The 13,844-nt window shown below is 48.6% G+C and overlaps 1 protein-coding gene across 1 annotated transcript; it reads left to right on the top strand.

Annotated features, from left to right (window-relative positions):
- Positions 1 to 1,032: 1,032 nt before the first annotated feature.
- Positions 1,033 to 11,234, top strand: RHBDD2 (rhomboid domain containing 2). Its single transcript, XM_045543094.1, has 4 exons — positions 1,033 to 1,347; positions 3,519 to 3,926; positions 7,881 to 8,031; positions 10,277 to 11,234. The coding sequence occupies exons 1-4, from the start codon at positions 1,161 to 1,163 to the stop codon at positions 10,632 to 10,634; spliced, it is 1,104 nt and encodes a 367-aa protein (XP_045399050.1). The 5' UTR covers positions 1,033 to 1,160; the 3' UTR covers positions 10,635 to 11,234.
- Positions 11,235 to 13,844: the final 2,610 nt, after the last annotated feature.

The raw sequence follows: 13,844 nt of genomic DNA, 5'->3' as shown, positions 1-13,844 counted from the left end.
TGTCTAAGCAGAGGTGTGGAAAGTGCTTGCACCTTGGTCCTTTCCCCTCTTGCTTCCCTGACACTACCCTATGAAGAAGCCCAAGCCAGTCCCCTGGAGGATGAGACCATGTGGAGCACCCCGAGTCAGAAGGAGAAAGGGAGAAAATGGTGGTGGTAACAGACTTCAGTGGAGCTAGAGCTGTGGAGGAGGGTGACAGGAGCCCAGGCTGGGGACACAGTCACTGCCCCAAGTACAAGGGAGGGAGGTAGAGTAGGGCCGAGAATGGATCTGAGGGGAAACGGACAATATTCAGCACAGAGAATGAAGCATTATGTTTATATTCAGTAGTCTATGTGGCCTCATGTCAATTTTACATACAGGTAGCCGGCAGGATGTTTGAGGGAAATAGTGAAAAGGGCAGAACATTGGGATCAGCAAACCGGATTCAAATCCTAGCCCTACGGCTTCCTACTGGTGATCTTGGGCAAGTACCTCCTGTTCGGAAGCACTTGTAATCAGGGACATCATATTCCAGTTGTATACTTTAAACAGCTGTTCTCTAGCGAAAGAGCCTTTGGCACTGTAAAGTGCAGAAGCAGACCTTGATTATGAAGGTGTTCTATTGCATCCCTAACTCTTCAATCCCTCCAATAGAATCCCTCCCCCGTCTCCCGGTCCTTCTCCACTCTGGAGGAAGCTGCCCCAGTTCCAGTTGCACTCTAAGCCAATTCCCAGCCACAGAGGGAGGACATGAGTTCTAATTCTGTCTTTGCCATTTAGCTGAATTACTCAGGGATCTCCCTAGACCTCAGTTTCCTCTTTGGTGCAAAGGGGATGAACACAGATGGGGGTGTGGCGTGAAAGGGCTCTGTGAACCTTAAGGCACAATAATCATTAGTTAACTGGAGCGGGGATACCCAAGTCGCTGAGGCAACCCAGGTGGCACTAGGCGGCGCCAGGAATGCTCCAGCCACAGGGCGCTGAGCACGCCTCCCGGCTTCCCGCTCGCTCAGAGGAGGGCTGGTCCACGCGATCTGATTGGGCAGCTCGGCGTGGGGCGGGGCCCAAAGGAGGCGGGCCTTCCGGCCGGCTCCTCCGCTGTTGCCAGGGGAAACAGCTGCAGGGCTGCGAGGGAGCTGAGGACCAGCAACCGTTGCCGAGGCGGGGGCGCGGGAACGATGGCGGTCCTGGAGGCTTCGGGGCCCGGGTGTCGTAGCTGGTGCTTGTGTCCCGAGGTGCCATCCGCCACGTTCTTCACTGCGCTGCTCTCGCTGCTAGTGTCCGGGCCCCGCCTGTTCCTGCTGCAGCCGCCCCTGGCGCCCTCGGGCCTCTCGCTGAAGTCGGAGGCCCTGCGCAACTGGCAAGGTGAGCAGGGGCGGGGCCGGGACCGCGGGGCGAGCCTCTTTCCCCGGACCTCGCGGGTGCCTCGGCGTCAGCCTCCCCGCCAGTCTGCCGCTGTCTCCGTCGGCAACACTGTTCGCCCCACCCGCAGGACCAGCCTCCAGCACCGTTTCTGGCTCCCCAATATCCCGCCTTTGTCTTTGCAGAGCCCCCCATCGTCGTCATCACTGTATTCTCTTCCCTACCCGAATTGGTTCCCTTCCCTGTCGCCACCAGACAGGTCAAGGTCCCAAATCCATTCGCTAGCAAACCTACGCTCGCTCTCCGGGGATAAGGATTTTTCTTTTTCCCCCTCCCGTTTCTTATACCCACCTACGTATGCTTTAGGCCTAAGCCCCACTGAAAAACATTTTTCTCCCACCTTCATCATAATAATTGAGCTTTGTCCATGATTCCCTATAATCCATGTAAACGTCCTGTCCTCTCGAAATTTGGAATCTTTTCTGCTGCTTCGTTTGTATCAGAATCCTGACTCCCATTTCCAGCTCATAGGCGGAGGGGGGCGTCTTCTGCCTTTGGTGAGGTATTTGTTTTCTCTGGGGGAGAGAAATTTTGCAGACCAATTCGGTATCAACATCCACTCTTAAAAGACCTTCCTAGCCTCCATTTTTTCCTCATTTTCTGGGGAGGAATATAGGAAATTGATTATAGCTCTTGCTGTTTCGTGAAGCACACACACATACGTTAATGTTCATTTAACCCTCACAACAATCCCATAATGCAGGCTTTATTGGTACCCATGTGAGAGTGAGGCCTAATGCAGAGAATTACATAGCTATTAAGTCATACAATTGAGACAGGAACTATCTCAAACAGATTTTTCTTCCCCCACCCCCCCTTTTATTTATTTTTATTTCATTATATTTTTCTTCCTGACCATCAGAGACAGATTTTTCTTTTTATTATGTGATATTTTGAAACCAGAGCCTTGGAGTATATAATCTCCAAATCATATAGAGTTGCTTCTGGAATCTTCACATTTATATTTGGAATTTCAGTTTCGGAAGTACCGAACAAATAATGAAGTACTCTGCAGATAATGAAACCTTTCGGAGACAGCCTGACTGAGGTATATGGTTCCATAGCCTGCTTCCCTGCTGAAATCCAAAACTGTTCCTCCCCACCCTAGATACACCTCCTCATAGACAGAAGCAAAATGCTAGCCTACCCTGAATCTCCTTTTTTTCCTTTGGTTCACAGCTTCCCTGGGTGTGGGTTTCATGGACATGTGGTCATTAGATATATCAGGGACCTTTGAAGGCCTCAAGGCTCACCCTGTTACCTTATAATGAAGAAAACTGAAACAGAGAGGGGCTGTGACTTGACTAAGCTCAGCCAGCCTTTACGTAGTAGAGCCAAGGTTCCACTCCAAGTCTTAGACTCCCAAGTCCAATATTACTGTTACTGTCAATTCACTGGTCTCCCTTCTTCAGTTTAGTGTTTTGGCCTGCGGGGACATAGACGTACATTAAAGATAACCAACTGCTTTTAGGAAAGTAAAAGTAGGATTCTTTCCTGTTTTATTGCACATAAAGCATCGCTCTAACTGTAAGATTAAACAAGTCCTTTTAAGGAAGACTTCTGCTTGCTATACTTATATTATTAATGATAGTTTTATAATCCTTATAGCTGCAAAATAATTCATGGTCCCTTTTTTCTTCCTCTGAACAGCCACTATGGAAGGAGAGGTCAGGATTACAGCTGAGGAGACTGGCACACAGAGTGTTAAGTGACACCCACTCAATCCACCCTGAAGCTGTTACAATTAATTAACACTCAAACTGCCCAGTGAGGTAGGTCAGTATTAAAACCTAAAAAAGGATTATAAAGCACTTTACAAATTCAAAGACCACCCCATGCCAAAAAGTATTATATTTTTCCCACATGGAAGTCAGATACTTCTGAGACTTGCTCCAGGTCTGGGAAAGAGCAGGGATTAGACATTTATGCCTCTACTTTGACTCTTTGGGTCCTTCATTGTTGGCCCCCACTGCTTATGTTGCCTTCTGTTGATTTTCACTGGCTCTCGGTTCTTTAACATGGGGGCTGCTCTCCCTTTCCTAGGTGGCTTATAACCTGGCTTTCCCTCCTTGGAGCAACCCAGCATCAGGCCTCTAACCAAGCTCCCTCTTCAGTTTACAGGCTGGTGACCTACATCTTTGTCTATGAGAATCCGATCTCCCTGCTCTGTGGTGCCATCATCATCTGGCGCTTCGCGGGCAATTTTGAGAGAACCGTGGGCACCGTCCGCCACTGCTTCTTCACCTTGATCTTCGCCGTCTGCTCTGCTATCATCTTCCTGTCGTTTGAGGCTGTGTCGTCACTGTCAAAGCTGGGGGAGGTGGAGGATGCCAGAGGTTTCACCCCGGTGGCTTTTGCCATGCTGGGAGTCACGACTGTCCGCTCCCGGATGAGGCGGGCCCTGGTGTTTGGTGTGGTTGTGCCCTCAGTCCTGGTGCCGTGGCTCCTGCTGGGCGCCTCTTGGCTCATTCCCCAGACCTCTTTCCTCAGTAACGTCTGTGGACTTTCGATTGGGCTAGCATGTATCCTTTCTAAAAGAAAATTGTAGAATGATGCCATGCCAAAGGGTGAACTGGGATGGAGGGTCTGGGGTGTCAAGTAGAGGGAGTCTTGGGCTCAGCTATAGGCAACCCAGGGTCCAGCTTCAGCTGTGAAAAACGTGTAGCCTTGGGCAGTTCACCTCCCTCTCTGGACCAGAATTTTTTTGTCTGGAAAATACCAGCACAGTACTGCCAGTTAATGGAATATATTGATTGGATTTTTTGTTTTTATAAACTGAGGTGTAAACTGACATTTCACTAATCATGCTAAGAGTTTTCATTGGACAAATCTGAGGTACCCATAAGTTAGAGATGTTCCATGAAAGGAATGGGAAACAGATTTGTTTAGTTTTGTTAGGTTTTTCTCAGAAAAGAAAAATGAAAGAAAGATGGGCTTTTACCATATGGGTGGTTAAAAACTTAAGATAAGCCTTATAGCCTTTGTATAAATATTCTGGTAATTAGAAAAGAAAAATTTAAATGTAAAGTAGGGTTATTTTTTTCAACATCAAAATTGATAGTGTTGAGGGTTAGACAAGGTACACTCCTGAAATTTATTCCAATTTAAGATTCTATAAGCTATTAGAGTAGGTAGTCATAAATACAGGTGATTGATAACATAGCTCTTATTTTTAAATTTTAATTTAACTTTGTTGATTTTAAACCTTTATCTTCTAATATAAAAATTTAAAAGTATAAACTCCCTTGCAAATACTTTATCTGTATCCTACAATGTTTGATATGTTGTGTTTTCATTATCACTCAGTTAAAAATATTTCCTAAATTTTCTTGGGATTTCTTCTTTGATCCAAGGATTATTTATAAGTGAGATGCTTAATTTCTAAATATTTGGAGATTGTCCAGATTTCTTTTTGCTATTGATTTCTACTTTAATTTCATGTGGTTGGAGAACATTCTTTATGCAATTGCCATTCTTTTAAATAGCTTCTGGCACAGCATGTGGTATATCTTGGTGAATGTTCTATGTGTGCTTGAAAAGAAAGTGCATTCCACAATTGGTGAGTATAGTGTTTTGTATATCTCAGTTAGGTCAAGGTGTTGATTGATGTTCAAGTCTTCTATATCCTTACACTTGTACTATCATTTATTGGGAGAGAGCTGTCAAAATTTCCAAATACAGTTGTGGATTTGTCTATTTTTGCCTTTCATTTCTGTTAGTTTCTGCTTCATGTAGTTTGAAGCTCTGTTATTGGATATATACACAATTAGGATTATATGTTGTCTTAATTGACCCCTTATCAGCATGAAATTGATCCTTTTAATCTCTGATAATATTCTTTACCCTAAAGTCTACATTGCTTGAAATTAATATAATTATTCCAGCTTTCTTACAATTAGGGTTTACATGGTCTACATTTTTTCATCCCTGTATTTTTAACATATTTGTGTCATATTTAAAACATGTTTCTTGTGGATAGCATATAGGTGGTCCTCCAATCTGAGAATCTCTGCCTTTTAAATGGTGTGCTGAGCCCATTTACATTTGGTGTAATTATTGATGTAGTTGGGTTTAAGTCTGCTAGCTTGCTATTTATTCCAAGTGTTCTTTGTTCTTTTTTTTCTCCTCTCTTCCTGGCTTCAGTTGCATTTTTTTTAGTATTTAATCTTCTTCAGTTGCTTACTAGCATAACCCATTGTTATATTTTTTTGTGGTTGCTTTAGAGCTTACATTTATGCATTTTTAGTTTATCACAGACTACTTTCAAATAATATACCACTTTATATATAATGTAAGAATATTACAGCATCGTATTTTTATTTTCCTTCTTTTCATCTTTTGCATTCTGGTCATGTTTTGCTTCGACCTATGTTATAAAACTTCACGATACATTGCTATTACTTTTGTTTTAAACAGTCAATTATATTTTTTAAAATTAAAATACAATCAGACATTTACCTACATATCTACCATTTATAGTTTGTGCAGATTTCTAGTTCACATTTATCTAGATCCAAGTTTCCGTATGGCATCATTTTCCTTTAGCCTGAAGAACGTCCTTTAACATTTCTTGTGTAGCAGGTCTACTGGTGACACATTCTCTTGGCTTTCGATTGTCAGAAAATGCTTTTATTTCACTAAATATAGAATTCTAGCCTTCTCTGATCTCCCTGGACTCCCCTTTTAAAGATGTCATTGCATTATCATCTGGCTTATATTGTCTCTGATGAGAAGTTAGTAATCATTTTTATTGTTCCTCTTTATGTAACATGTTGATTTTTTCTGGTTTCTTTCATGGTTTTTTCTTTATCATTGGTTTTCAGCTTTTTAATTGTTATACACCTTGAGGTGGCTTTCTTTGTGTTTATCCTGCTTGGAGTTCATTGATCTTGGATATGTGAGTAGAATTTTCTCAAATCTGAGAAAACTTATGATCATTATTTCTTAATATTTTTTTCTATCCTATTTTCTCTTTTTCTGGGACTCCAGTTACACATGTTTAGACTACTTGATATTGTTCACTGGGTAACTGAGGTTCTGTTCATTTCTTTTTTTTTTTTTTATTTTGAGACAGAGTCTCGCTGTGTTGCCCTGGCTAGAGTGAGTGCCGTGGCATCAGCCTAGCTCACAGCAACCTCAAACTCCTGGGCTTAAGCGATCCTACTGCCTCAGCCTCCCCAGTAGCTGGGACTACAGGCATGTGCCACCATGCCCAGCTAATTTTTTCTATATATATATTTTAGTTGGCCAGATAATTTCTTTTCTATTTTTAGTAGAGACGGGGTCTCGACGCTCTTGCTGAGGCTGGTCTCGAACTCCTGACCTCGAGCAATCCACCCGCCTCGGCCTCCCATGTTCATTTCTTTTTTCCCAGCCTTTTTTCTCCTCTATGCTTCAGTTTGAACAGTTTCTATTGCCCTTCAAGTTCAGTGATCTTTTCTTCTGAGTATCTGATCTGCTATTAAACCTCATTTCACATGTTGCGTGTTTACATTTCACGTGTTTATATTTCAGCTCAATAGTTTCCATTTGGTTCTTTTTTATAGTTTTCATTTCTATAGATTCTTTTATTATATTTATGTTTTCCTTTAAATACTTATATTTTTAAATACCTATGTATTTATTTTTATAATAACTATTTTAAAATCCTTCTCTGTTGGCCGGGTGCGGTGGCTCACGCCTGTAATCCTAGCACTCTGGGAGGCCGAGGCGGGAGGATCACTCGAGGTCAGGAGTTCAAGACCAGCCTGAGCAAGAGCAAGATCCCATCTGTACTAAAATAGAAAGAAATGATATGGATAGCTAAAATTATATATAGAAGAAAATTAGCCAGGCATGGTGGCGCATGCCTGTAGTCCCAGCTACTCGGGAGGCTGAGGCAGAAGGATTGCTTAAGCCCAGGAGTTTGACGTTGCTGTAAGCCTGACGCCATGGCACTCTAGCCTGGGCAGCAGAGTGAGACTCTGTCTCAAAAAAAAAAAAGAAAAAAAAAATCCTGTCTGTTAATACCATCATTTCTGCCATTTCTGGATCTGTTTGTTTCTATTGACTGATTTTCCTTCTGATTATGGGGCCCCATTTTCGTGTTGCTTTGCATGTCTGGTAATTTTTTATTTGAAGGCGTTAGTCCCTCTGGTGGCCTCCTGCCTCATCCCTCTACAGGGGCAAGGTATGTGCTGGCTTCTGCGATTGCAGTGGCTAGAAGAGCCCAAGAGATGGGATGGGTTGGCATAGAGAAAGGTGAAGTGTTAACACACACCTCCCCTCCCCAACTGCTGGCCACGTTCCCTGTAAGGTACAGTGGATAGAAACTTTGACTCTTGATTTCTTCTGACCCAGAAACTCCAGCCAGAGTTTATGATGGAATAAGCATTAATGCTTCTGTAGAGTAAGTGCGGAGACTGTATTCTTCCATGGGGGTGTTCACCACCCCCCCCTTCTGCTGCTTCCGATTTTACTTAATAAGTCAACCTCAGATGGCCTCACATACTGCTATTCCCTGGACCTCTCAGAGCGAGTAGCACTGAAGCTTGATCAGAAGTTCCCCTTCAGCCTCATGAGAAGGATGTCCATGCTGAAGTACGTCTCGGGGTCTTCCGCCGAAAGAAGGGCAGCCCAGAGCCGGAAGTAAGTGACAGAACTCTGCAATCTTATTCTGAAAGCAACTTCGGGGCCCAAACAGGCTGTGGCTGGTTCAGTGCCATGGGTGATAAAGGAATGGGGTGTGGCAGATTTGAAAATCAGTGTCTTCTGAACACCCTGGATTTTGCCCAACTGCATCTGAGATAAGGACTGAGCAGGAATGGGAAAGGGAAGGCATTTGAGGACACTTGCTCATAATCTCGTGCGACTGTGGGCAGACTGGGCAGGAGTGACGCTATCTAATGCTGTTAACCACTCCTCAGCCTGACGAGCACCCTGTGCAGGTCAGACGGGGCTGTGGCACGCCGTGGCCCTGATGACAAGTACCGGCGGTCCACAGAGCGGGCTGGGGTGCTTAGGCAAGGGATAGCCCGTGACCCGAGAGGTAGGGTTTGCTTAGCACCCAGCAAGGGAAGGGGAGGTTTACTGTTTTCCAGTCCAGGCTCATTAACTCATTAACATGCAAAGTGCAGGGAAGGCGCCGGGGCTCACGTAGCCTCGCTCCTTCATTTTACAGAGCAGGCCCAAGGAGGACCAGGGTCTTCCTCGCACATGGTGTCCTGCGTGGCCAGGTAACGGCGTCAGGAGGACAGACCAGGCGGAAGTGGGTCCGCTGCTGTGGGTCCTCCTCCCTCCCTTAAAGGCAGAGAGGGTTACTGGGAAAAACAGAAATGCAAACTCACCTATTTCACTTTGGTCAAGTAATTCTGGAGTCTAGATGGAGGGAGACTGTAAACTTAGAAATGGGTGTTTTGTGGCTTTTAATTGTTCCCATAGAATCTTGAGAGGGCTTCAGGGCCTTGGGTGCAAACCCTCACCTCGGGAGGGAGTCCCCTCTGTAATAGCTGATGGTGGCAGCCAGCCATACCTCACACAGCCCCAGTGACTGCAGCATGACCTCCAGGGCTGCCCCTGACTGGAAAGTTCGTCCACAGTGAATTGCATTCGGCCTTTCTGAGGCTGCTACACGCCAGCACCAGTCCTGATCCTGCCCCACCGTGATGGCAGCTCTGGGGGGAGCGGGGATAGTGGCCCTTTCTGTTTTTTCTGTGTTCCTCACAGAACACAGACACCACGTGGCATGGTGTCTGACCCCTCATTGCCTGCACCTGCTGCAAACAGCCAGACTAGAACATTATGTTTCGGGCAGCCTGACAATGGGTCACGGACAGCGTTCTTAGACACAGTTTATTTTGGCACTGAGGTGACCTTCTGTATAGCTGTCTCCTCGGAGGCTCTTGTTGGGAAGTTCTTTTTTTAGTACCATAAGAAGTGCTGTTACATGGGTGTCCTGTGCCTGGACTCAAACACCTGATTTATAAGATTGGGTTTTAACTGAAATGTGTATAGATATAGTCCACTCACTCAATACAAACATCGGTGGTGTTGACATCCACTCCCCACATTGGAACTTTGCACAAAAGTTCAGAGGACAGCTGAGTGTGGTGGCACGTGCCTGTAGTCCCAGCTATTTGGGAGGCTGGGGCTAGAGGATTGCATGAGCCCAGGAGTTCAAGGTTGTACTGCTCAATAATTGTGCCTGTAAACAGCCACTACACTCCAGCCTGGGTGACAGAATGCTATGTCATCTCTAAGAAGATAAATAAAATCTTTTTTTAAAAAGTTCAGAGAGGACAAAACCCTTAGAATGTGTCTCCATTCCTAGTCCCAGCCACGTGTGTCTGGTGGGATCTTTAACCTCTCAGCACAGACAGCTGCCCGTGTCTGTCTCATGAGTTCCAAGCAGTCAGCAGTTGGAGCTACGAGCCTTCACTCCTGAAGTCTCAGACAGAAAATTTCACAGCAGACAGGGCCTGGCCCAAGGCCTGTGTTGTCCATTAGAGCACTTCCTCCCTCCCCGAGAGGTGGTCCGTTCTCTGGGCAGAACTGGTGAGCCAGCCACAGACACACTGATTGCTGTGACCTGGTCCCGTCCCTCCATCTGGTTTCGGAGCTGCTGTGAGCAGGCCACACCTCATGTGGCCTCAGCCACAAGCGCAGTGTCCCTTCATACACTGACTCATGGGGCTGACTGGGCCCTTCCCTCTCTGGGCATCTGTTTTGCTTTGGTTAAGGTTACCCTTGCTCCCTACATAGGACACAGAGCTAGTCACGGAAAACGTGCAGGGTACACTGCACTGTACGGCAGGGCGCAGCTCCCGTGAACGACACGATGCTCTGACGTCGGCATTAATGGCTGAATAACTGTTTTCTCTCTTGTTCATTCCAGGCTGAACCCTGTGCCCGGCTCTTACCCCACACAGAGCTGCCACCCTCACCTGTCCTCGAGCCATCCTGTCACGCAGATGCAGCATGCCAGTGGTCAGAAACCAGTCTCCTGGCCCGCCTGCGCTCCCGGGCACATGCCCAGCCTGCCTCCCTACCAGCCTGCCTCCGGCCTGTGTTACGTGCAGAACCACTTCGGCCCCAGCCCCAACTCCTCCAGTGTCTACCCGGCTTCTGTGGGAACCTCCCTGGGGGTCCAGCCCCCTGCCCCCGTCAGCTGCCCTGGCACAGTGTATTCTGGGGCCCTGGGCACTCCGGGGGCTGTGGGCTCCAAGGAGTCCTCAAAGGTCCCCATCCCCTAAGAGAATTTTCTGGGGAAGTTAGCTCATACCTTAGCCTTCTGAAGAAGGTCCTCTCTGAGCTAAGATTTTCCTGACAAATTATTTATTGAACACCTCTATGTGCCAGACTCCGTGTTGAGTACTTTGATAAATGTCCCTATTTCAGTCTCATTTGTGCTCATGGCAGCTTTGTGAAGTACCATTTACTGTTGCCAGTTTACAGATGCATAAGGTGGGACAGTCTGTGCCTGCATCGAGTCGCGTGGCTCTTGGAGCAGCACTGCCAGGCCTCGCGGCGCCGGTCCCGGCCTCCTCCCGGAGAACACGTGGGAGAAAAGGGCAGTGGCTGCCAGTGGCTATTTCCAGCTCCACCATCCTTCCTGTCCTCGTGTGCTGTGCTCTTGGTCATAGTGTCCCTGTGTCCGTGTGTCTGCCCTTTAGGAACTCCCAGCTGGTGTGCTTGGCAGTCCCCAGGCCTGTGTAGTGTAACTCCCCCTAGCAGTGCCCTCACCCAGACTCTTCTGTCCCAGAAGCGGTGAGATGGGCCCACGCGAGCTGCAGCAGCGTGCTGGTGGGTCGCGGTGTTGATTACCTTTGTATAAAGAAATAGCCTCTGACCTGCGCTGGTGGACTGTGCTTCATCTGTGGCCTGGCTGGGGAAGACGGCGAGCACAGAGACTTGGGCGTTAGCGCTGTGTGGCGTGGTGGCAGAGAGGAGAGGTGCACCAGGATCAGGCCTGGCGGGCTGGGCGGGGGGGTCTCGTGGGGACTGAGTTGCAAAGGTGGGCAGCCCTGAGATGGGCAACCACTGGCGGCCACTGCTGCCCCCAGGGAGCAGGGGGTGATGCCAGAGCTTAGGAGCTGGGACTCCAGTGACAAGAGCTGCAGGCAGGACTGTACCTCAAGAAATGACACTGGCAGCATTGTCACCTGAAGCAAGAGGGATGGGAGAAGAGCACTGCTTCTACCATCGGTGTCTCCCATTGGCCAGACAAACCAGGAGCCAGTTGGCAAGGGAGCCCAGGAAACGTGGCGGGGGCAGCCCCGCTGTGAGGCGAGGCAGGCTGAGGATGCGTGTGGGACTGGGCCTCTGCACAGTGGGTGTCAAGAAGGCATGCCCGCTGCCAGGTGTTTGCAGGGACCTAACAAAGCGTGGCCTTCACTTGTTCAGGAGCGAGACAGCCCCCTGTGGGCTGGCTTTCTAATAGGTCCTAGGTATTCAGAGGCGGGTAAGACACAGGACCCTAAACCCACCCAGCCTGGTGAAGGTGGTACAGTGACAGGCACACACCTGGGTAGCCTCTGAGACATGAGCAAGAAGGTACCCGCACTGGGGCGAGGGGTGGGAGAATGAAGATGAGACCACGATGCCTGAGCTGCGTTGGGAAGTAGAGTTTGCAGCTGAGGAACTGGGTGCCCAGATTGCTGCTGAGATTTGTCACAGAGCAAGTCTGGCAGGGCCCAGCCTGGGGCTTCTGACTCCAGCCACACCCAACACCTTTCCCAAAATGTCACCTGGGAAGCACAGGCTGTTGTGTGTCTTAGACATGATCCTCTACTCCAATCCCAGGCCTGTACCCAGAAGTAGGTGAAAGGGGAAAGCCATCATGCTCTGCATTCCAGAAACCTCCCCTCCCATTCCCAGGGAGGGCAGGAGCCACTGCAGCCAGAGAAGCTTCCAGGCTTTGTCAGTTTCCCTGCTCAGCCAGCTGAGGGCAGCAGAGCAGCAGAATCTGCAGATCTTCCTGGGGCATGCCTGCTTCACAGCTGTGGGCGACAGGAGGAAAAAGTCTTGCTCTTGGACTCCAAGAACCAGTAGCATGAGGGAAGCAGGTTTGCAGATGGTACAGCGCAAGATGAAGGCTGTGAGAGCCACGTATGCTCAACCCTTCCAGGTTTTGTTCCTTCACACATCTGTTCATTCATTCATTCATTTAAAGACTACTTTGTGAGTAACTGCAGGTTCCAGGCCTGTGCTAGGCCCTGGTGCATGAACATAAAGAAAGGACAAGCCTCGCCTTTGATGCACTCAGAGTTCATTCAGGAAGACATGCTAGGTAGAGAGAGAGGAAGAGGAACGCTCGTTCAAAGGTGCTGTGGGAGCCCCCCTGGGAGGATCAGAGGAGAGACTTCCCGGAGTAGAGTCAGCCAGGCCAGGGCTGGGGCCCGGGAGACAGAGGGTCACGGCTGGCAGAGGATCACGGCAGGCAGGACAGAGAATGTGAGTGTGGAGCCTGGAGAGGGCGGGTAGGGAAGAGATGGCTGCAGTAGCCTAAGCTGGAAGTGACGAGGCCTGGCCCGAGACACTGGCAGTGGGGTTGGACAGGCAGAAATGGCAGCCCGGAGTGCAAAGCAAGTTTCAGGGACCACACGGTGTGTGGCAGAGCTGACGGGGTTTGCACAAGTTACATTGTCCAGGGCTTCTCCCTGCCTGAAGGTGCCGCTCCACTCTCAGGTGAGTGAGTAGCATAGGGTAGGGCCCAGAGCAGGCTTGGAGGCAGGACAACCCCTGTAGGATGAGGTCTGCGAGTGTGGGATGGGGGTGGGAGGGAGTTGACCTTGGTGTTGGGTGCTGGACCCTTGGGCTTCTTGAGCTCTGATACGTCACTCTGTGCCTTGACAACTGCCAGCTGCAAGAGTAGCCCCACAAGCTGGACCTGAAGCCTGGCCCCTGGGCCATCTCTGGGACAGGTGATAGGCCACCTGGGATCTTGCTCCACAGTCCTGTCTTGAGCTGAGCCATCTTCCCTACCACCTTGGCCAAGAGCCCCCAGAAAGGTCTCCAGAGGTTTGCATGCCCCACCCTGCCTTCGTGCCATGGCCAAGTCACATCCCAGCCTCCTGGACGTAACTCCGTCTCCTCTTCCTCCTGGGGGCCTGTCTGCAGCCCCCCAGCAGCCAAGGGGCAGGTGGGCTTTGGCGTCCTGGGATGGGAAAATTAGAGCTTCCTGCTCATAGAGGTGGCTCTGGGACACCTCTGGCCTTCCCAGCGCTCAGGGCAGTTGGAAGCACACAGGGTGCACACACACACACACACGCACACCCCCTACACGGGCACAGACAGAAACATTTTGACCTCACAAGTCTGGGCCCTCACTCACACAACAATTCAAGTTCAAATAGGTAGATACCCACCCACAAAAATGCCCACATATATAGTTAAGACACACACCTACATGTACTCATTACACACAAAACATGTATGAGTGTCTCTGCACACAAGTACCTGCT

This window comes from Lemur catta, chromosome 2 (genome assembly GCF_020740605.2).
Source record: "Lemur catta isolate mLemCat1 chromosome 2, mLemCat1.pri, whole genome shotgun sequence".
NCBI classification, from domain to species: domain Eukaryota; kingdom Metazoa; phylum Chordata; class Mammalia; order Primates; family Lemuridae; genus Lemur; species Lemur catta.
The sequence above is the reverse complement of the archived record's forward strand: the minus strand, read 5'-3'. Positions and strand labels throughout refer to the sequence as shown.

Excerpts from the sequence above, each read along its gene's own strand:
- RHBDD2 (XM_045543094.1), top strand. The coding sequence starts at position 1,161 with ATGGCGGTCCTGGAGGCTTCGGGGCCCGGGTGTCGTAGCTGGTGCTTG. Across the intron at positions 3,927-7,880 it reads ACTTTCGATTGGGCTAGCAT|ATGGCCTCACATACTGCTAT; the intron begins GTATCCTTTCTA and ends AGTCAACCTCAG. Across the intron at positions 8,032-10,276 it reads AGGGCAGCCCAGAGCCGGAA|GCTGAACCCTGTGCCCGGCT; the intron begins GTAAGTGACAGA and ends TGTTCATTCCAG.